Source organism: Cavia porcellus, unplaced genomic scaffold (genome assembly GCF_034190915.1).
Source record: "Cavia porcellus strain 051 isolate PalLab524CR breed Dunkin Hartley unplaced genomic scaffold, mCavPor4.1 scaffold_30, whole genome shotgun sequence".
NCBI classification, from domain to species: Eukaryota; Metazoa; Chordata; class Mammalia; order Rodentia; family Caviidae; genus Cavia; species Cavia porcellus.
This window is the reverse complement of record NW_026947513.1, coordinates 42,576,130-42,600,073: the sequence shown is the minus strand read 5'-3', so window position 1 is coordinate 42,600,073 and position 23,944 is coordinate 42,576,130. Positions and strand designations below refer to the sequence as shown.

The 23,944-nt window shown below is 35.1% G+C and overlaps 1 protein-coding gene across 2 annotated transcripts in view; it reads left to right on the top strand.

Moving 5' to 3' along the window:
• The window catches only part of Cenpc (centromere protein C), a 79,998-nt gene that overhangs the window by 46,986 nt on the left and 9,068 nt on the right, over positions 1-23,944 (top strand). For both annotated transcript variants that reach the window (XM_013145836.3, XM_063240396.1), the window contains exons 8-17: positions 261-865; positions 3,050-3,226; positions 7,954-8,230; positions 9,789-9,944; positions 11,179-11,258; positions 12,787-12,852; positions 17,640-17,744; positions 18,459-18,587; positions 19,188-19,283; positions 21,126-21,280. In XM_013145836.3, the coding sequence (XP_013001290.2) occupies positions 261-865; positions 3,050-3,226; positions 7,954-8,230; positions 9,789-9,944; positions 11,179-11,258; positions 12,787-12,852; positions 17,640-17,744; positions 18,459-18,587; positions 19,188-19,283; positions 21,126-21,280 (1,846 nt within the window). The remainder of the gene's footprint in view (positions 1-260; positions 866-3,049; positions 3,227-7,953; positions 8,231-9,788; positions 9,945-11,178; positions 11,259-12,786; positions 12,853-17,639; positions 17,745-18,458; positions 18,588-19,187; positions 19,284-21,125; positions 21,281-23,944) is intronic.

The following is a 23,944-nucleotide window of genomic DNA, read 5'->3' as shown; positions in this document are numbered from 1 at the left end:
ATTATAAGTTAGTATGGCTGAGTTATGATTGTACAACTCTGATATATATATCGTCTGTCAAATTAGTTGCCCTGCTCTAATTTTCTGTGATACTATCAGTGTCATAAATAGGACTGTGAACCGAAAAGGGAGGATGGAATTTGTAAGACTCAGAGATAATGGGGAAACATGTACTGCTTTTAAAATACATGGGTTCTTTTTTACTATAAAAAGGTAAAACTTTTTTTGAGCTGTTATAACAGTATGTATCCTGTGTTTAGTTCTGTTGTTAGGCATACATCAACTGCTCCATCTCATTCATCACCTCCAAGTGATACAAAGTTGTTAGAAGATGAATTTATAATTGATAAGTCAGATAGAAGTTTTACCAATCAATCTTGGATTACAATACCAAGAAAGGGTAGATCTTGGAACCAACATACAGTATCCTCTACTGGGAGTGCTGCCATTCTTCAAGGTAAGAAGGCAAGAGAACATCAGAGTGTATCGCCCGTGACTCTGACAGGTGACAAATATTTACACAAAACTCACCCAGAAGAGAAATCTGAGCCTTCTTGTGAACAAAAGCGAAGTATAAATTGCACTGTGATAGATAAATTGGAAAATAGTCATAGATCTATAAAAATGTATTCTGAGAAAGCTGAAAGAAAAAAAGGAAAGAGGAAGAACAAAACAGCAAAGCAAGAACAGAAAAAAAAATTTAAGACCAACGTAGTTGAAGAACAGCTTGATACAGGACAGTCTGAAGAAGAAAATATATCAGATATTACCCAAGACAAGATACCAAGAAATTCAGAAAGAACTATTGAAGATTGTGAGAAGATGAGAAATGATCACAGTGCCACAAAAGGGATGCCTCCTGTGGGTAAGTGTTTGCATTAAATAATAACTGTACGTTATTCCACCATTTTATGTTTCTAATGTCTTTGCTTTACTTTACTTTAGTAAGTAAAGCTAAGTCTACAAAGAGCCTCAGAAACCTATAGTTTCTTTTTGATGTGTGATTCAGTTCCAACTCTAAAGGTTTTTGCTTAAATTCTGAATTGACGGCATACATAGAGGTAAATTGGAAAGGGGAAGATGGATAAACAAGTTAGTGATCAAAATGTGAGTAAAACAGCATCATAAATAAAGTTACTAAAATTCAAGCTAAAGAAAAAACTCAGGATATTTAGATGCACAGGATTAAAGTAGAAGCACCGAGAACAGTTATCTAAGCAATATATCATAGGCGTTTATGTCTTGGGTGACCATGTAATTTGTTGTCCCAATCAGGACTTTTGAGAATGAGAACATCAAGACAAAACATAATCTGGAATTGTCCCAGAGAAACCTAGGATGTAGGTAGCTCTGTTTGTATCATCATTGTATAGTTGATTTTAACTTATGATGCAGAAAAGTCAGTTTATGTTCTTTGGTTTTTTGTTTTGGTTTGGTTTTTGTTACTGGGAATCGAACTCAGGACCTTATTCTTACCAGGCAGGTGCCTACTGCAGAACTATATCCTGGCTCCCGGAAAAATTCTTATAAAAAGAATTCTTTTCAGAATAGGTAATAACAAAACACTTTATCAAAAGTGTTAGGCACTTTATATTTTTGTGTAATATAAATTAACTTTTGATAGTCCTGTATGCTAGGAGATAACACACAGAAGAGATTAAAAGAAAAAAAGAGAAGATCCAGGACATGTCCTGTGTAGAGTACGTAAAACTATTAACTAAGTGGAATATGTTTTTGGCTACAATATTTACACATGTGGTTTCTAGATGATTATACTGTATTACTAATTGAGAGGAGAGGAAGACAACAGTATTATAAACTTTTTTTTTTAACATTCTACTTTACTACATTTTTAAAATTCTTGTTTGGTTTAGTAGTAATATAGACTACATACTGTCTTAACATAACAGTTGGTGGATTTCCTTTTTGTCTCTGTGCCTTTCCTTATGTTGCTTAAAATAGCCACCTTTTCTGTTTTGAGGAAGTCTTTTGTAAATGTCTTCGTTGTCCCATATTCTGTGAATTGGATTATTTTTTTGGCGGCTTGCTTTAGTATTTAATTAGTTGTTAGTCACTTTAAGAAAATGTAACATAATGACTGACTAATGTGAGGGTTTAGTTACAAGAGTTTTTTTCTTACTGCCCTTAAGCAGAATGTGAATTCATAAAATTTGAAGGTGCAAAATTTTGATGAATCTATGAGTATTAAGAAAAGATAATACTTCATGCTTTCTTATAAATATGAAACATATTGAGTACTTCTTGTATTATGCATACAAATTTTCATGTTCTTTAGATTGGTTAGTAAATTCAATGTTCTGATTAATTACTGCGCTGTACCAGCTGTACTATTTTATTGTTGTAACAAAAAACTAAAAACATAATGGCTTAAAGCAACACACGTTTTTTTTTTTTAATCTTACAGTTCTGCAGGTCAGAAGTTTTACTGGGATAAAACCAAGATATTGACAGAGCCACATTCCTTTCTGGTAGAAAAACAGTTCCCTTCCTTTTCCAGTGTGTTGAAGCCATCCCTATTCCTTGACTTGTGTCCTTCAGTATCACCAAAGCCAGCACTTCAAGCTTCTCATGTTTGAATTTCCCTTGCCTCTTCTTCCATCATTTCATAACTCTCTGATCTCACCTTTTAGAGAAACATTGGTTGATCCAATCTGGATAATCCAAAACTATCTCATTTGAAAGTTTATGATTTAGTCACAGTTTTAATTTCATCTTCCAAAAATGACATTGAAAAAAAGATTGTTTCAAAATAAAAGTACTAATTACCTATTTTAACTCAGGACATTGATATGTAGTCAGAAGAATAACATTTTTTTCCAAATATATTTTTTATTTGTTTTTTTTGGGGGGGTTAGACGTATATAAGAATTACCAAACAACTTGAAAAGTTTGCATTTAATTGACAGAAAGTTAGAAATCTTTTAAAAACATGTGACTTCAGGACAGATACAAAAAGAAACCTATGATAAAGTTTTAAAGACCTTTAAATTTTCTTCAATGTAGGTTTTCATGTCTTTCTTTATTATAGAAAATATGAAAACAAAATGTAGAACCAAAAAAGATAGGAAAGAATCCAGAAAGAAGCATTTTTCCAGTGAGTCTAAGCGGAAAAAACTTGAACCTGAAGAAACAACTTCCTTTGTCACAAGAAGTCACAGAGTTTCCAGGCGTCCATCTGATTGGTGGGTGGTACATTCAGAGGAAAGTAAGTATATTTAAAATAGGTTTATTGAGTGGTTCCCAAAAATCATTTTTGGACAAGTTTATGTTTCACTTACATTGCGTTATACAGAAAAATAGGATAGAATTAAATTGATCATGAAAAGAAATATTAAATCAATTATAAGGAAGTTCCTAGATGTTCCAACATGCAGTGTTCTGGGTGTGTGGATACTGCAGTAGAAAAAGAAGCTCAAAAACAAAAGGTTCTTGCTCTCATGGAACTTACATTCTAATGGGAGAAGACAATATAGATAAATAATTCGTGTGTTGGTAATAGGAAAAATAAAATAATGGATAGAAATAGAAAGGAGATGACAGGAATGGGCATGGATAAGAGGTTAGCAAAGCATATTATTTTTATAACAGTTAGTATGATAGCCTATCATGACCTTTCAGAACTTATGTATGAGGGAGCCACACAGAGACAGCTAAGAGTGGAGCTTCCCGTACCAAGGCAGTAGTATTTGTAAGTGACCTGATGGAGAAGAACTGTGCAGCATGAGCAGAGTGAATCAGAAGGTAAATTTGGACAGGCAGACCCAATGGGTTGAAAACTGCAGTGGGAGAGGAATGTTGGTCTGGGGAAAAGTGGAAGCATTGTGACTAGTTTTAGGAGGATGGTGAAGGTAATAATAATAATTGGATTCAGAATTATTTTTTGAAGAATGTAAAAGGAAGGGGTACTAATGGGTTGGATGGAGAGAAAGCCTGGGATTACTCACAGATTGGTAGGTTTGCTTTGATTTTTTGAATCAGGGTCTCATTGTGTAGTCAGGTTGCCCTTAAACTCGCTGTGTAACCCAGTGACCTTGAACTCAGGAAATTTTTGCTTCAGCCTCCCAGCTGCTGGGATTCAGGCATATGCCACAACTCCCAGGATGTTTGTTTGTTTTTGAGAGAAAAAGATTTGAGAAACATTGAAAAGTTCAAGTTTTTATATGTTAGATAACATCCTCCTGGATATACTAAGAAGGTCCTCAGATCAGCAATGAGACTACATATGTGACGGCTCGTTGCTATGAATTACTGAATAACAGGAACAGTTGTGAATTATTGGGATCTTTGATTGATAACAATTATTACTCACTGCAGGCTTCCTTGGATTTTGAAGTCAAATTTGAGTTCAAATTGACTCCTCTCTTTTGGTAGTACTAATTCCTCTGCTTTGAATTTTGATAATGATTATATGCCATCAATATAGGTAGTAGATTGAAATATTAACTACTACTATATTACTGCTTTGGGGAGCCAGCTTTTCATCATCAAGTTTCCTGAAATGGGTAATAAAAATGGGTAATAAAAATCTTACAGCAGTTGGATAAATGTGCTCTGAAACTTAGCAAAAAACTGTAACAGTCCTGAAAAACATGTTGGATTTCTGAACAAGTTTAGAGTCATGAAAGCAAAGAAGTGTTCATAGTTCGTATAGTCCAAAATCCTTCAGCTGATAGAAACTGAAATCTGAAGTTCAGGAAACAACATGATATTGTGCATGTAACACATATGTGGCACTGCTGCCCTTTTGTGTATATGAATATACAAAAAATACTAAGTGCTTGTGTGGCAGGAATGGTATGCAGGGCTAGGACTAGTGTAATACAAATGAAGCAGAAAATCTTTAAGAATCACTTGGTTTTAGGATCTTGTGAGTTCAGGCTCTTACTTGAATGACCTCGAAAGTGAGTGCTTTCTTAAAATTTTCACCAGAGTTTACTATTTTGCTTTACAAGTGATATGCTGCTGCTGTTAGGCATTACGAACATGAGGTAAAACACTAGTCAGTGCCTTTGTCTGTCACTCTGCTTAAGGAGAGGGATAGTGATAAACAGATGTGTGATGAACATGATCAGAGAAGTGAGAGAGAGAGCTAGCCTAACATTTAGATTCTTGAAGGATGAATGAGGAGCTACCTAATTGGATGGCAGGGGGAGAAAGAATGGGGGGTCTCAAGGGGAAATAGCATGTGCAAGTTTGGTCTGTATTTATTTATTTATTTATTCTCTCTGTAATGTGCCTCAATTATCTGAAGGACTTGTCTGAGAACATTACTGGGCCCTCTCTGCCTGGTTCTGATTCTGCAGGTCTGAAATAGGACCTGAGAATTTATTTTGTAATCAAAGGTTGAACTTAATACTAACCAGTCTGAGGAATGTCTTTTGAGAGCCAGTGTTTTAGAGAAACTGCAAATAATTCATTACTTCTGACTTTTTTGGTTTCTTAGGGAAAGGGGATATGAGAGCGGTCATTAATAAAATAGGCAAACTGTTGACAGTCAGGAGGGTGTGAAGAAGGCACAACTGAGAAGCAGGACTAAAACATCTAGTGATTGATCTGAGAAGAAGCAAGAGTTTTAAATGACTCAGATTTGTGATTTAGACAGCTGGGTAGTTTTACTCTTCATTAAGAGAAAGTAAAGCAAGAGAGACTGATTTAGGGAACAATGATAGGTAGATATCAGTTGATATTGGCAGTTAGCTATTAAAGCTATTTGGAGATAGGTCTGACAGAGATAGTACATAGTGTGTAAAGTTGAAGCTGGAACCTTGAGGAATGTCAAGATCCTAAGGATGATCACAAGACTAGTGGGGAAGACTCAGAGAGGGCTGCTTGAGATTATCATGGATTTAATCAGTCTGGTACATGTCTCTAAATTTGAATTTAATGAGTTTTTATAAATTTAAAGTGAAAATATTTAGCCTATGAAATTACTTTGTGTGTATGTATTTTAACTGGTTCATGAATACTTTTGTTTACAATTTGGTTTGCAAATTTTGTGGTTTTTTGTTTGTTTTTTGGGGTTTTTGCAGTATCTCTTATCATTAATTTCTAATTTCATAGCGCTATGATCTGATAACATGCAAGGGATAATTTCAACTCTTTTGCATAAATATGTTCTGTGAGCAAATATATGGTCTATTTTAGAAAATGACCCAGGTACTGCTGAGAAGAATGTGTATTCGGATGTTGTTGGATGGAACACTCTGTGTACGTTTATCAAGTCCATTTGTTCACAGGTGTGATTCAGTTCTGTTATTTCTTTGCTGATTTTCTATCTGGTTGATCTGTCCCTTGGTGTCAATGGTATGTTAAGGTCTCCTGTTAGAATTGTGTTACTGCTAATTTGGTTATTCATTTCTGTTAATACTTGTTTTATATAACTGGGTGCTCTAGAATTTGGTGCGTATATATTTAAGATAGTTATCTCTTCCTCTTTAAGTTTTCCCCTAACTGTGTATTGACCTTCTTTATCTCTTCTGATCTTATTGGTTTAAAGTTCACGTTGTCTGCAAACAGAATGGCTACTCCTGCTTTTTTTGGGTTCCTGTTGCATGAAGTATTGTTTTTCATCCTTTGACTTTCAGTCTATGAGTATCCTTTTGAGTTAGATGGGTTTCTTGCAGACAGCCTATGGTTGGATGTTGTTTCTTGATCCATTCTGCCAGTCTGTTCTAGGTGATCTGTCTTTTCTCACTAACAGCTTTTAATATTCTATTCTTATGTTGGATTTCTAGGATGGTGATTATTATATGACTGGGTGTAGTTTTATTTTGGTTACAGCTATTTGGAGTTGTTGAATTGTTGTTTCCTGATTCCTTGTTATTTTTAAAAAAATCTTTCCTTTCCTGTTCACTAGCTGCAATCTTGTCTTCGAGGTCTGAAATTCTGACTTCACTTTCATTGAGGTGGTTTTTACAGCTTTCACTGGAATTTTTGATTTCCTGTATATTTCTTTGCATCTGCTTTATGTATTCTGTTTGTTTCTTATATTGCTCATCTGGGGATTCTATCTTTTTGTTTAGTTCCTCCAGTTTTTTAACTGTGTCTTCTTTAGATACATTCAGCATCACCTTCATTTCTTTTATCATTTCTTCTTTTACCTGATAGATTATTTCTAGTTTGAATTCATTTAAAGCTTCTTGGAGTTGCTTCTTTATTTCAGTTGCTATCATGTCTGATATTTCAGTTATATGGCATGTATTTTCTTCTATGTACATAGCTCTTAAGTTTTCTTGGGGTGGGCTGGAGGTTTAAGATTGTAATTTGGTCTTTTGTTTTGTCCTTTTCCTATATTTCTGTGTTTCAAGTATTTCAAGCGTTATTCCAAGGCTTCCCCAGGGTCTACTGGAAATCCTGTTATATGCCCTCAGCTCCTGGGACTCTAGCCACCCAGTTCCCCGGATTGAGAGAGGGTCACTGGGGGTTGGGCAGGCCTGCTCAAGCCCAGCCTCTGGAGCGGATGGCGCCTGCTTGCTTGCTTAGAGCTCCAGAGTCCGCCAAGCACAGCTGGGAGCAGGGAGGCCATTGCAGGCCGGCTCAGGACCCACCACACTTGTCCAATGCAATGGGAAGCCGCGAAGTTCCCTGGGGCCAAACGAGGGTCCCAAACTAGCTGGCCCCGGGTTGGAGGGGAGGACGGGGGGGGGGGGGGTGACGACTTAGCTCAGGCCGCCCAACATCTGGAACCAATGGCGCCCGCTTGCTTACTTAGAACTCGAGAGTCCGCCATGTACCTTTTGTTTGTTTTTTGCAAATTGTATCAGGTGACAAACATGACTGTGACCATCTGTCCCACATACAAATGAGCCCAACTTTTCTAAAATCATAGAACAAAATTTGTGAACTGAGGCCCCACTATAAATACAATTTTATTCACTAAGCCGGATTATCTGGATAATATCGTAACTTTTAAATTTTGATTGAATCCTCCAGGTCCTGTTCATAGCAATTCACCCAGAAATGATGTATCATTGTATCACAGCAGTAGACAAAAACTTGCTGAGAAAACAAATCAGTCATCTAAGAAGAAAACTGTTCAATCAAAAAAGCAGAAGGCATCTACTCAAGGCAACTCAAGAGTACAACAGTTTTCAAATGTTAAAGGTTCTGGAGGTATTACTGACCATGAAGTTTCCAGTTGTCCCCAGAATGAGCCAATGGAAAGTAGTGAGGCAGACCTGACTACGGAAAAAAATCTTGATAGTTCCAGGTAATATTCTACATGTGTTCAATATACTTATTTTTATTGTTTGGCATTTAAGAGCTGGTCTGTTATTTAATCATTCATAGATAGTATTAGCATGAAAGACTCTGCGTTATAACAAACTGTTGTTAAATCCAGGCTCTGGATTAGCTGAGTGGCACCCAGGCAAAGTACTGCTCTGAATTTGTTACCTTTTATTAAAATGGCGGTAATATATAGGCATATAAGATTATGAGTATTTAAAAAAGGATTGTTGTCTGAGTTGCATCCTTTTTAAAAAAGTTGTGATAAAAGATACATAGCATAAAATTATCATAGTAATTTTTTAAGTATAAAATTTTTGAAAATGATTACTGAGATTAGTGATTAGGGGCTTATCAGTAATTTTCTTCTTAATAGTTAGCATTTTTTTTTTTTTTTACTATTCGCTTATTTTTAAAGGATTCTCATCAGTCCTAACAACCTATTGAGCTTATGTTTTTTGTGTTTTTGCTTTTTGCTATAGCACATGTTCAAAAAATATTTGAGAACACTGTATGCGAGAAACAGCAAGGTGCTAAGGATGCACTGAAATAAACAAATAGAATGTCCTAAAATATATTTGTATGTCATCATTGTGCCTACGGTATTTCATGTAAATCCTGAAATTTTAGGTTTTTCTGACCATTTTTCATACCTACAAAAGAAATGTTGGATTTGATTCACTAGTATTTTATTGAGAGTTTTGGTCTATAGTGTGCTTTCCTTGCAATATCTTTGTCTAGCTTTGGTATAAAAGTAACACTGGCTTTGTAAAATGAGTTGGGAAATATTTTCTCTTTTATTTTGGAAGAATTTTAGAATTTATATTAATTCTTCGAATGCTTGATAGAATTGAGCGGTGGAACCATTTGGGGAACTTTTCTTTGTGGGGAGATTTTTAAATACCAGATCGTAGATCTTTTCAGGCTATTTCTTAAAATCACTTTTTTGTGTTTTTCAGTTTCGTTCATCTCTATTACGAATAAAGTTGTTCGTAGCATTCTCTTGTGGTCATTTTTATTTCTTTTGACTCTTGATGATATAGGACTCAGAAGTATATGCTTAAAACCTCTAAAATTAAACTCTCAAAATAGAATATTTTGCTTGCGTATATTTTGGGCTAACTGATCATGTGAGCACTACCAGAGAGGTGAACTGGGTCCTTTCAAGGGCCTATTGTCTTCGCAAATAGGCTGACTAGGAATGTTAAAGAACATGATTTTACCAGTAAACTGATAGATTAACTGAATAGTATGCACCACAAACTGCCTATCGTTCATCTCTCCCATTTCCTTCGCCTTGTTACTTCCTTCTTGGACCAGGTCGCACCACCTCTCTCATCAAAAATTTCCAAATTATTAATCTTATGAACTGCTAGAATTTGTTTCCTTACCTAGCCAGCTGTTAAGTTTTAGGTCGTGAACATAGTCAGCCAATACATGTTCTACCCAATATTATATTGTTTATATACCTTCCTGTGTATTGTTTCTCTGTTTTTTTTTTTTTTTTTTTGAAGAAATATAAAATGTTAAACTTTTCACAGTGATAGAACAACCAAACACTCCAAAGATCGAGGTGGTGTTATGTGCACACAGAATGTTCACCTACAGTCTCAGACCAACGAAGAAGATACATGTGCGGCACCAACAGAGTCTAATTTGGATTCTGGAGAGCATAAAACTTCAGTTTTGGAAGAAAGGTATGCATGAATTCAAAGATAAAAGGATTTATTCACTGTAGTGAATGTTATGTGACAGATTAACCCAAAACTCAATTTTAATTTAATTAATGGCTTCCTAACATTTATTGTTTCATAGTTACTGTGGATCAAAAACCTGGAAGAGGTTTAGCTAGCACTTCTGGCTTTAGGATTCTTAGGAGATAGTAGTTAAGATGTCTTTTGGTTTACAGTTTTTTGCAGGTTTGACTTGAACTGACAGGTCCATTTTGTAAGATTTCACATGTGGCTGTTGGTTGAAGGCCCTAGTTGCTTACTCAGCCAACAGACCTCAGTATTTTACTGTGTGGAGGATGACTTCCTATAGTGCAAGTAATTTAAGACGAAAGTTTAGGAGGCTGGGGATTTAGCTCAGCGGCATAAGCACCTGCCTTGCAAGCAGGCGGTTGTGAGTTCGATCCCTGGTACTGATTAAAAAAATAAAATAAAGAAGAAAGCTTAGCTGGGATGGAGATTGCACGGAGTTTTAGTAACATAATCTGTGAAGTTGTACAGTCACTTCTATATTCTGTTCATTACAAGTCACCAGAAATCCATACTATATCTTAAGTGAGGGGAATTAGGTTCCATATCTTAAAAGGATGCTTATTAAAGAATTTACAGATATATTGTTAAAACAACCACTAATTCTGCACAAGTCAGCTTATGTGTATTTTGTCTGAAGTCATAAAGCCTTTTAAAATGAATGAATGATAGCAAATTCTAAGGTTTAACTGATGATTAAAGGTTTTTACTTTTGTGAGTTGTAGGCAAGCTTATCCTCGATTCATAATAGGAGAGTATCTAGGACTGGGTCAAGTTGATCATCTGTGACAGTTTGTGGATGACATTTTACATTCCATTTAGTGTGTACTGTAGCTTTTTGTAAGATTAAGATAATGCTGATTTTTCATTTTTTCCTATAATTGCTACTGTAAATATAATTGTTTTTGTCATTAGACTTAACCATATAATTTATCTATGAGTTTAGTTTAAAATGTTATAAATTTAGTATTTACCATGTCTGGCCATCAGTTATAATGTTAAATTGTAGCCTTTGTTTTATGCAGCAAGTTAAGTGTATTCTTGGTGACCCGTAACATCATTGTTGATTTTATAAGAAAGAAAACTATGACAGTTTAGGGGAAAAAATGATCATTAAGCTTAGATACATTAGATATGGATATTATAAAAATACAATTTTTTTTTCTTTAAGTGGACCTTGTAGGCTGAAGAATTATTTAAAGTCTCGAAAAAATATTTCTGATATGAATAATGAGGTTCAGGAAAGTTTAGGTAAGTTACTGTTTGTTTTTTACTGTCTTGATTTTTTAACGGCAATGTGGGTATGCAGTAAGGTGTGTTGTTTTATTTTTTTAGCTTTCACTCATGGCGAATGTGTGTACTCCAAAGCTTACTAAACAGAGATTTGTAACTGAAAGAGGGACAGAAAATGAATGACAGTTTTAAGTAGGGCATAAAGCAATATTGGTGTTCAAAATGTCTCATCCCAACCATTTAAAAATGTTATGTTAATGAAGGCATAAAAGAAGCAAGATTAGCCATCTATTTATGGTTATTGAAGTTGAGTGATGCAACATATTAGGCTTCCTTATAGTTTTTTCTCTTATTTTGAATAGTTTTGAAACTTTCTATGCTGAAATTTTTTAAAAGACATCTTAGAGTTTCATAATTTTTTTTGTGCCCCTGAAGAATGTATGCTTACATATAATCTGCTTTTTTCTTTCCTTGGTTCACTAATTCTTTTTCCTTTTTTTAGTTATTTTTCCTGACTTTAGATTTAGTGTTGTTCTCTTTTTGCATCAATATATATATATTAACTCTATGATTATTATTGCTTTATCAACAGTTTTGTAGAGAAGAAGCAGTGACTTTTCCAGAGTACAGTTTTGACTTCATTTTATAATGTGTGATACACTGTAGTGTGGTTGGACTGTGCTCATACATTACAGTGATCTTTTTCTTTGACCCAGGAGTTGTCAATCATTGTGCAGCATCCAGGTCGTGGATTAAATCCAGTTGTACATGTGCTAGCTAGCTATTTTATTCAAGGAAGATATGTCAATGTTTTTTAACTTCAGATTCCTTATCTGTAAAATGGAGGTATTAGTTCCAATCCCATAGATCAATGTATTTGGTATATATTAAATTCACAGTGTTGACTATTATCTTAAGAAGTTGTGTTAATGTTCTCTGGTTTTATTTTATTGTTCTAGACAACTTTGCCTGTATTATTTATTGCTTGAATGTATTAAATTTTTTTTGGTATGTGTGTTCATGTTCTAGTGTAAGCTGTTTCTGTAATATTTCCAGATACATTTAAAAAAGAGAATATTTTGTATTTAGAAAATATATACTTGCTAATTATTTTGTTGATCATATATGTGAATATATTTTTTGGATATACTTTGAATATTTATAGAACTCTGTGGAATATTTTCAAATTTCTTTATTTTAAAGGAAAAAAAAAACACAGAAAAGAAAAACTTGAAATGAACAAACAACTACAAGAAAATCAAAAGCCCCAAAACAACATGTCCTGAATTTTTATCTACAGTGACTTATTTCCTCCATCCATGAACAGTGGAAAACCTGTCTGCTCTTCATTACTTTTTAAACAATTATGCTATCTAAATATGTTTATATATATAGTTTTTATTTCTGTACATTGAAAAAAAGTAAAGCATATTGTCAGGTCAAATATTATTTAAAATACTTTTACTGAAGTTAAGCAAGTAACAACTTTTAAGTAAGTATGGAGTTAATAGCTACTGCTCATGGTATTATCTTTTGCATTTTGCAGATAACTTAAGAGTTGAAAGATTTGAAGTGGCACCCTGGAATAAAGTTAAAATGCATCACAAATTAGGTAATGATTAACTTGTAATTTTTTGTACATTTATTCTTTTAATATTTCCCATTGAAGCAAATGCTATTAAATGTTTTTAAATTTAATTTTTCCTTAGTAGAGGAAATGTTATTTGAATTAATTAATAGATGAATTAAAGTGACATACATAATATTGTATACTGTAGCTGGGGATTTGGCTCAGTGGCATAGCGCCTGTCTGGCAAGCACTAGGCCATGAGTTCAATCCCTAGTACCAAAAAAAAATATTGTATACTATAGCGAAGCCCTTTCTCAGATCTCTCAGTCCAGAAAGTTCATATTTTTAATCTCATGGAGAAGTTATTGGAATTTCAGTGAGAGTGGTGGGTAATAAGTGAGTGCCATGAGCTGGGCTAGGTAAGAGGCCTCAAATCACCTCTGCAAAATACAGAGGGAAAGAAATTGGAGAGAGTGATCTAAGTAACAACTGAGATAGGATCTAATATTTTGGGGTTTGTGCTGGTGATAGGACCTAGGATCTTGTACATGCCAGCATATGCTCTTAACACTGGGCTAAGTCCCTATCCTAGGGCCTATCACTTTGATGTAATCATGGAGAAAAGAGAGTTTAGTTTTTGAGTTCTATTGAAAAGAGAGTTTAGTTTTTGAGTACTATTGATACTTTTGAGAAAAGTATCAATAGTAGAGTGAAAAATAGAACAAATCTTTGACATGATCAAGAAGAGATTGTAAAAGAAATGGTCATTCAACCAATTAAAGTAGAGAGAAAGAAAACTCCTAGATATAAATAACAAATATAAAGTGAGATGGAATAAAAGGAGAGCATGTTGTTATTATACTCAGAAAATGTGAATAGTCTGAATTCCTCTAATAAGTTAGAGACTTTGGATTTAGTTAAGTAATACGTCAAATTGTGTTCATTAAAAAACATTTGCCTATTTTTAAAGAATTAAGTGGGCTGATGTAAACTCCACAAAATACAGTTTTAATATTAGCTAAAGAAGAGTAAAATTTAAGATTAAAACTGTTGAACATGTTAACAATGAACATACAATGAAGTGAGTAGTTTATGAAGAAGGTAGAAAAATCGTATTCTTGTGCACCAAGCAACATAGCAAGTAACACTCATAAAGAAAAGAATGAATAGAAAAAGGAATGCAGATTTTATTATTTTATTTTTTATTTTCTTTATTTTGAAGAGAATAAAACCAAATGAAAGAAAACAAAACGGGATCAGTCAAAGCAAAAGGATGGGCATAGTATGTGACTTAAAATGAAAATACACGGTGATCAGCAATGGTTACTGTAATATCTCTTGTTAACTTCAGTGGAATTGCCCATATCATCAGGCATAATAAAATTGAACATAACAGTACAGAACAAAATCAATAAAAATAAAACATTGGAGACATTATAGTACTTCAAAAGAAAATAATAGTCAAACCAGAATGGGCATCATAATGAATGTTACTGTCTTCTAAGTAATTGGTTACACCCTGGGACTTGATACTATCAAACAAAACAGATTCGAATAAAATCAATCAAAACAAGACAGTGATCAAACAAAACAGGTTCACATAAAATCAGTCAAAACAAGACAGCAAAAGCAATACAGGACTTCAGATTAAGTTAATAAGAAATCAAAATGGTTACCCATGTATGTCCTGCTGTCTTTGAAATAGCTGTCCATGCCATCAAATCTAGTACAAGTAGACAAACTGGAACAGCATATAACCAAACTAAACAGTGATGAAAACAATTTGGATTTCAAATCATGATACAAGATTAACAATGTCCACTGCCTTCCTTTTTTAGGTAATTCCTCCCCTTTCACTTTCACGGGGCGTGGGGTGCATTGTACATTTTGTATCCCACCAACTCCTTTAGTTTTTAGATTAGGGAGTCAACCCGCTATTTACCTAAGGGATTGTGAATCTTTTTACCCCTGAGTTTGATCTCAAGTTGTATTCATTTTCCTACAAGAGCCTCAAGGTTTTCCTTCCTTATAGTTGAGTACTTCTCCATTGTATAAAAGTGTTACGTTTTTCCAACCAATCTGTACCTGATGGACAAGCTACCCCCACTTTTTCCTGGTTGCCTGTCACATAGAGCATTATTTTCTCATCTTACACTTTCAGTTCATAAACCCTCTTTCAGGTTAATTATATTTCTTACATAGAGCATATTGATGGCCTATCTCCTGATCCACTCTGTTTTTTTTTTTTTATTAGTGTATCGAGGCCATTTTTGTTAGTGATTATGGCCAACCATCTCTGCCATGCTATTTTTCTGCTTTTGGTTGTCTACTTTTTCCCTTCATTCCACTGTCTGTCCTATTCATTAGCCCTCTTCTGCTGCTGTTCTTGAAACCATGGTCTCTTTTTCTCTCTCTCTCTAGAATGCCCTTCAGTACTTTTTGTAGGGTTGGATTGGTGGTCATGAACTCCTCCAGTTCCTTTTTGTCATGGAAGCATTTTGTTTCTCCATTAATTTTGGGAGATAGTTTTGCAGGGTACATCATTCTGGGTTGGACGTTATTTTCTTTCAGTGCTTGGAATATTCACTCCAAGCTCTTCTTGATTTGATGGTTTGTGTTGAGAAGTCTGCCGTGATTCTGAAGGGTTTTCCTTTATAGTTGATCAGTTTCTTTTTTCTGACAGCTTTTAATACTCTGTTCTTGTGTTGAATTTTTGGGATCTTGATTATTATATGTCTAGGTGTAGATCTATTTTGTTTATAGCTGACTGGAGTTCTGTATGCCTCATATATCTGAATATCATTTCCTTTTCCTATGCTTGGGAAGTTTTCTTTAGTTATTTCTGTAAATAGTCTTTGTATTTCCTTTGTGTTTACCCCTGCTTCTTTGTGTTCACCCCTGCTGGAGTGGGCGATTGGCTGGGCACCATTTTAGACTCAGACAGGATAAGTCCAGAACCAGAACTGCAGCCACTTTCATTCAGCCACTCCGAGCGGAGAGCAGATTGGTGAAAATCACTTAGACTCACATTTTTTATTCTTAAGTTATAGATCCTCTTGTCATCTTCTAGCCTTTATATTGTTAATTCCTGGTTGCTTGTTATTTTAAGAGATCTTTCCTTTCGTGATCAGAAGCTACAAATCCGTCTTCAAGGTTTGATAGTCTGTCTTTAGTTTCTTTCAAGCAGTTTTGCCAGCTTTCAATGGAGTTTTTAATTTGCTGGTATGCTCTTTCAATCTGTTTCATGTATTTAAATTTTTTTTTTTCTATTCTCCATCCAGGGTTTCCCTCCTTCTTCTCTGATCCTCTATTCTTCCATCTGTGTCTTCTTGAGAGGTGCTTAGCATTTCTTTTATTATTTTTCTCATATCTTCCTTTTATATTTCTGTTTTAAGTTCTTTTGTAGTTTCACGAAGTTGTTTGTTTATGTTAGATGCTGTTGCTTCAGAAACTGCAGGTGTGCCACTCCTGATCTCTTCTGTATTTACCTCTCCTGGGCCAGTACTGCTTGGGTTGGAGGCTGGAGACTGCCTTTCGTTTCTTCCTCTTGTCATGTTCCTGGTTTCTTCCAGACAAGTGGGTAAGGCGGTCTCTGGTACTTGATGTATTGGTTATAATTACTCTGAAACGTGCTGGCTAGGAGTTGCTGGTTTCTCCAATCTGCTGGTGACTACTTGGGTATAAGCAGAGGTGAGGCAGGCTGGCCTGTCCCTTCTGAGCTGGTTAATCACTAGGAGTCTTCACCAGCTAGTGTGTGCTGCATGTTTGGGGTTGACTAGGGATAGCTTTAGGGAAAACTTGGCCTTGACTATTGGATCACACATGAGTGCGACTCAGTCCAAGCAGTTTTCACCAATCTGTTCTCTGCTCAGAGTGGCTGAATGAAGCTGGCTGCAGTTCTGGTTCTGGGCTTATCCTGTCTGAGTCTAAAATGGTGCCCAGCCAATCGCCTACTCCAGCAGGAGGACTGAGTCCCCGACACTCACTGCCAGCCAGTACAGTTCTCTGGTTACTTCTCTCCTCTGCCACTGTGTCTTCTTGCTGAGGCCTTCAGACTTGCCAACCCCCAACTTCACTATGACCATGCGTCTCTGGAATCTAGTGGTGCTTGGCACACAGTGAAACCAGCTCTTGTGAAAGGGAGTCTGGCTCCTGCCTACTGTTTAAGTTTTTTTGTCCTGTCCTGTCCTGTCCTGTCCTGTCCTGTCCTGTCCTGTCCTGTCCTGTCCTGTCCTGTCCTGCCCTGCCCTTCCCTTCCCTTCCCTTCCCTTCCCTTCCCTTCCCTTCCCTTCCCTTCCCTTCCCTTCCCTTACCTTCCCTTCCCTCTTTCCTTCCCTCTTTCCTTCCCTCTTTCCTTCCCTCTTTCCTTTCCTTTCCTTTCCTTTCTTCACTGTAGTTTATTCCTGGATCAAGAAAATCCATCTCCTTTCTTCTGGTCTTCTCTAGAATGCTATATTCCAGAATCTGGCTGTTTCTCTCTGAGAAGCTTTTTACTTTGCTGCTTATTGTTCAATCATCTTCCCAGAATCAGAATGCAGATTTTAATAAGCCACTTTCAGATTGGGTAGCACCAGCAAACAAAAGATAGATAAGGACATAGGAGTTTGATAATATAGCTAACAGGATTTAATATGTGATACTTTTAATATTGTCAGCCAATCTAGAGGCCTAAATTTTCTATTTTTAAAATGATTATCACACATTTTTTTCTAGTTTTTTGTCTAGAAGCATTCATTCTAAAAAGAAATTCTAAAAATACCTTTCCAGTACTAAGTCTTAACCAAGTAAACATTTACATATGTACCTTTTCATCTGGCATCCTTTTACAGTGTTACCGTCCAACACACCAGGTGTTCGCAGGACCAAGAGAATACGTTCAAAACCTTTGGAATACTGGCGAGGGGAGCGAGTAGATTATCACGAAACAGCATCAGGTAAAATCTAATTTATACTATAATGTCTGTTAGAAAGTAATACAGATTGCTATTACTTATGTATGCTTACCATATGCCAGGTTCTGTCTTACATGTTTACATATACTCCTCATTTAGTCATCACCACCTAAACATGTTACAATAATAGACTCAAATCCAGCACTGTCTTATTGCTACTGATTTTCCTTCTGCCCTCTTTGGTAGCTGTTTGATTCTGTGGCTTTGTATTGTTATTTTAGTATTATCTAACAAGGCTTCTAATTGGATAAATGATGATCAGGTTAGAACATGAGAAAATTATTCTTACTCATTTTTTCTTATCATATTTTTCTACAGTATGATAGGTAGGCAAGAAAGGAAGTCTATTGTTCTCTTAAAGTAATTTCTTCCCTTTGATAAACTAAAGGACATTCAAATGTGGCTTACACTATTTATATTTCATTATACGTTTGCCTTTTTTTAACCCTTCACCAATGACTGTTTATTTGAAACAAATAATGGGCCATTCAGTCCTGTTTTTTTCTGTCAGTGGTTCCAGATTTAAGGTGACAAAATATAGGTGAAATTGGCTATTATTTGTGTTTGAATTACTAGCTGTAGAATGTAATGACAGTAATATTTTCTTTGCTACTTTGAAAGGCAATGTACTTAAAGTGTTTATTTTAAGCTGTTTACTTTCCCAGACGTATTTTATCTTTTTTTTTTATATTTCAGGAGGATTTGTGATTGGTGGAATACTATCCCCAAAAACAGTAACGACTGAAAGGAAGGCAAGAGAAAATGTGGGAAAAGTCAACAAAATAGAAGATAGGAAAAGGATCTGTCTCGATAACATGGAAAGAAGTATGAACTTATTACAAAAGTAACTTTTAAATTTTATTTTAAATGATACAGTAGTTTGAAAAGAACAGTTTGAAATATATCCCTTAAAAACTGCTGACAATGCTATAGGTAAAATTTACTTTTTAATGGGCATTTCTTTTCAAATTTTGAAAGTAAGCTAATTTTACTCACTTAAATTAATAGTGTTCTGTAAAATGTTTCCTTTTTAGTAAATGACTCAAGGTAAGGTAAAAGAAATTTCAAACCCAAACTGTGCTTATCATAGACATTTTAATTGAATTCTTTCTATAGTTCATTGCATAATTCCAGCTCTCTTAGGGAGTATGCAGAACATTATTTATCCTTTCAGTGATGCAAGAGTTTAAGAGTTGATGTACTTTAATGGCCTTACAGAAAATAGGAAGTTTGAGTGTTTGCTTCTGTATAAGTCATTGTTTTTAATTAAAATTTATTTATTGGTTGTATGTTAACTAGAAGAGACTGTTAAGTCCCTGACAGTTTTCTTCTACAACTTGTGAGTAGCTGTGTTTTGTACTGGGCTTTTTTTATGATTAAGAAGAATTTTAAATAGTTTGTATTTCATTGGTATTTCTTTTGCAGAAAGTGAATTAGTGCTTAATTTGGATATACCCGTAGGAGATCCTTTCCAGCCAACGCAAGTAAAGGACCCAGAAACAAAAAAAGTTATTCTCATGGGTAAGATAGGAATGATTCTGAAAATTTAACAATAGCTAAGAGAACAAATTGTTGGCTTGATGACACTCACCTGCATCCTTTATCTTTCTCTAGTGTTTTCAGCACTAATATCCCATGCCAATCATGGTAGCTTATGTGAAAATGATCCTAGGGGAGTATTGATGGCAGATAACCTACAGGGACATATGCTGTTTTGTGCTTGGGACTACAAATGTTGCCTTAATCATTAGGAATGTTATCTCCCCCAAACACCCAGGCCTACTTGGATCGGGGACACATGATGGCAGGGCTGTCTTTGGGAAATTATAGCAAGTTAGCTGGCAGAATCCGGGATATACTCTTATTGTGGGCCAGATAGGGACTGGAGAGAGGGCATACTCAGTTTTGTCTATAGATTTCAATGGGTGGAAATTTTTGTGAGGATGACGTAAGAACATTAATGGCTATACAGATGCCAACCTCATTTTAACCTTATGGGTGTTTAGGGTCCTACAACCCTCCTCCTGGCTTACCTAAATATTAAGCTTTAGTTTTTGGAAGGCCATCGGAGGGCAAAATACAGGTTATGTAGGGATGAATATTTAGGTTATCCTCAGGTATTAAACAACTGGGCATCATTCATGCGTAGCAAATATGTAAATATCTTAACATTTCTACTGACTCTTCTAGTTAGTACTAAGGACTGTTTGTCTGAATGAAAGGACAAATAGGTCAAACCAGAAAAACCTACGGTCTTAGTATTCCCACTTAAAATTTTGACTACAAAATAGGTTCCATATGACATTTGAACGTCTTAGCAAAGCTTGTACTCCCTTTCTTCTTTCCCTTTTTTTTTTTTGAGTCTAGCTTTTGCTATGTAGTCCATGCTGGCCTTAAATTGATCTTCTTGCTTTACTCTCTGCAATGCTGGCGTTAGAGGTGTATATCACCACACCTGGAGAGCAAAGTTTTTTCTTTATTAAGATTATTTGGCAGTAAAGGTTGAAGTACAGAGTTTTGTTTAATGTAAAAATGTACTGTACCAGGTTAAAAAAGTTTGAGTGTTGTTAAGAATTAACTTTCTGTCTAAAAAATTTGTGCATTTTTCCATATCCTGTGTCTGTGAGATAACATTTCCAAATATCCAGCAAAATGGAGTTAGAATCTGATGATTTAAAGTCTAGAAAGATTGGTAAATAAGAGGAAAGTTTGTTTGAAAGTGAAATCGTAATTTGTAACAACTCTTTGTAGTTTTACTTCATGAATAAAAATTTTGTTACTTAATCATTAGCCTAGCAAGCAGAAAATAATCTGTTGTCATTTGTATTATGGGCTACGTTAAACTTTTAAAGACAGAATTCTTGTGTCTCAGCTAATTTAATTTCCATCTTAGCTACAATAGAAATAATGCTCTTAAATTGTTATGCTAAGACTATAACATTCCCTTATATCAGACTGTTTTTAGTTTATGCATATTAACTCCTTGATACAGTAACTCTTTAACACAGATTAACCATTACTCATTTTTAAGAAAGGAAATATGATACAGAGAGCTCTTTAGTAACTTGTCTAAGGTTGTACAGTCTGTAAGAGGCATGATTTGACCTCTGGCATTCCAACTCCAAAATCAATGACCTTAAGTAATTTCTTTTTTTTGTTGTTTTTTTGGTGCCAGTGGTCGGAATTATCACCTTGTGCTTGCTAGGCAGGTGCTTGAGCTGCTAAGCTAAATTTCTGGCCAATCTTAAGTAATTTCTAAGACAGGTTTTATTTGTAAAAACAACTCTTTATTTTATATATGTTCATATATGTTACATTATTGAATATCTTGCTTTATTTTTTATATAACTATATTTTCCTTAGATCTTATAAGGCCACGAGATACGTACCAATTTTTTGTTTCACATGGTGAGTTGAAAGTATATAAAACATTGGATACACCATTTTTTTCTACTGGAAAGTTGATACTAGGACCCTATGAAGAAAAGGGAAGGCAACATGTCGGTGAAGATACACTGGTGAGTATATTTCTTCATGTATGTTTTGCTCTAGGTGAAACTGATTTGTTGGATTTGATGAGTCATTAAATTAGTTCCTTAGTAACAAATTACTTTTACTGAACTGCAGAGAAACTGGTTTTTGTTAACTGAGCTTAGAGACACAATTAACCAGTGCTTCTTTAAAAGAACATGTTTTTATGCATACTGCTGTGGTCTTGAGATCAGAGGTTTAAGGAATGGTTTTTACTTAAAGGAATCTTAGAATATAAGCTTGCAAAGAAAGCATTAGAATTTTAGAGCTGCAAGGGAATATAGAGATTAGGTCTAATTCCTTATTTCTATCATGCAGTTAAGAAACAAGTTAGGAGGCTTTAAGCAGTCACTGGAAGAGTCAGGATTAACAGTAGTTTCAGTAAGTAACAGTACTGACAAAGTTATGATGGGATTTAAGGTGAGTCATCCAGTCTCTCTCCCCCTTATTTTGTGTCTCTTTGGAGGTATACATAGTGCCTTTGCAGCACTGGTTTGGGGACTGTGTGTGTATATATGAAATAAACTTCAAAGTTGAATTGAAAGTGCAGTTGAAAAACGTTAAATTTGTGGATGTTTAACAGTGCATGTACAACATCTCAGGAATCTTAAATCCTAAATTAAGATAAAAAACAAGTGTGTAGGACTGATAACCAGATTACTAAGTTCTTGTTGGATCGTTGAGCAGAACTGTGTGCAGTGTCATTATTTGAATATCATTTTGTATACTTTAATTTTGTAACTCGAGCAACTATTTCTAAGATGACTGTATGTAACTTATCGACTGGTGATTTCTTATTGTTTATTTTTCTGAAATTCCTGTATTGTTTCTACCCTTTTTCTCTGTTTTTTTTTTTTTTTTTTCTTTCTTTCTCTTTAAATAAAAAAGAAAAGAGTAGCAGTGGTAGACCTCTTAAACCATGGAGAGCACCTGAGCCTGGAGCCCTTGTTCTGTCCCCAGGAAACTCCCCCCACCCCCAGTCAAATCAGCCAAACACCCTAAGTCTGAGAGCTGATTGTGGAACTTTCTCAGGAGAGCAAAAAGAGGTTAAAAAAATAGAAAATATAAAAATATAAAAGTTAAGAGGTGTGAAGTACAGAAAAGTAAATATGTCAGCAAAAGAATTTTAGGCTGCTGTTATCCAAAGAGAATACAACCAGGCCGTTTCCTAGTGTAGAAGAAAAACACTGTGTAAGTTTATCTCCCGTACTTCCTTAGAAATGTAAAGTCAGAACCAGAATCTGATCAGGCTATAGGCCAATCTACCAGTTTATACATGATTAATAAAGATACCTGGCAGTATAATCAGGATACAGCTGTGTAAAAATTTTTATGGTAAATTGCTTGATGTTTTTAATAAATAAGCTGTATGGGAGTAAGAACCGCTGAGAACTGTGTATCCACTGTTTAATCCTAGTGCTGTTAAGGTTTGCCCTGAAGAGTATTTTCTTGTAGTGAGGCTGTCGTTTTCCTTGTGGAATGCTTAGAAGCTTTCCTGATTCTGCTCTGTGGGACCACTCCAGTTGTAAGAAGCAGTACATCTCCAGAAACTGCTCCCTGTAGCATTGAGTGAAAGATGTCACCAGTTACTGTGTGTGGCTTTTATTTGGACCCTAACACAAACAAATTTAAAAATATGACACTTAAGACACAGAAGGACCAGGGATATAGCTCAGTGGCACAGCAATTGCCTGGTAAGCTTGAGGTCACGAGTTTGATTTCTGGTACCCCCCCCAAAAGACAAATTTGAGTATTGACTATCAACTATGCATTTATTTTTAGGTCTGATAACAAGATGGTAATATATTTAAAAGCACTTAATATTTCAGTATACTCTGAAATATTGTGTTATCCAGGGTTTTATTTCAAAATGAGGAATAGATGAAGTAGGCTGTGGATTAGACAGGTTTTTGGTGTTTACTGTGCATCGGAGTTTATCATTTATTCAACTTCTGTGTTTCAGAATCTTTTTTTACAATGTAAATATTTATTTGAATCATGCTTAAGTTTGTGTTTTTGTTTTTTTTTCTTTTTCTTTTTTATCGGTACTGGGGATCGAACTCACGACTGCCTGCTTGCAAGGCAGGAGCTTACACCGCTGAGCTAAATCCCCAGCCCCCATGCTTAAGTTTTAAGAAAGACAAAAATTGTACATAAAAATTATATGTATTAATGAGGTAATTTGTGATCTGATACATGAATATATGTTGCATAATCTTTAAATCAGATAAAACATTTATCTCAAATGTTCTTTCTTTGTCTTTTCTTTTTTCTTTTCTTTTCTTTTGAGACAAGGTCTCACAGTAGTTCAGACTGGCCTTGAACTCACTGTGTGGTTTGTGGTTTGTAGTGATCCTTCTGCCTCAGCCTCCTGAGGGCTGGCATTACTGGAGTATACCACCATGCTGGACTCATTATTTTTTTAATGATTAAAACCATCCAAAACCTTTCTTCTTTTTGAGATCTATCATACCTCATTGTTAACTATAGTAACTTCATTGTGCAGTAGTGTATTGAGACTTCTTTCTTTTAGGTAAATGTAATGCAGTATCCACTAATCATCCTTATGACCTACTCTACTACCTTTGGTAACCACATTCTGCTCTCAACTTTGTTGAAATCAGCATTTTAAAAAATGAATGAGATCATGT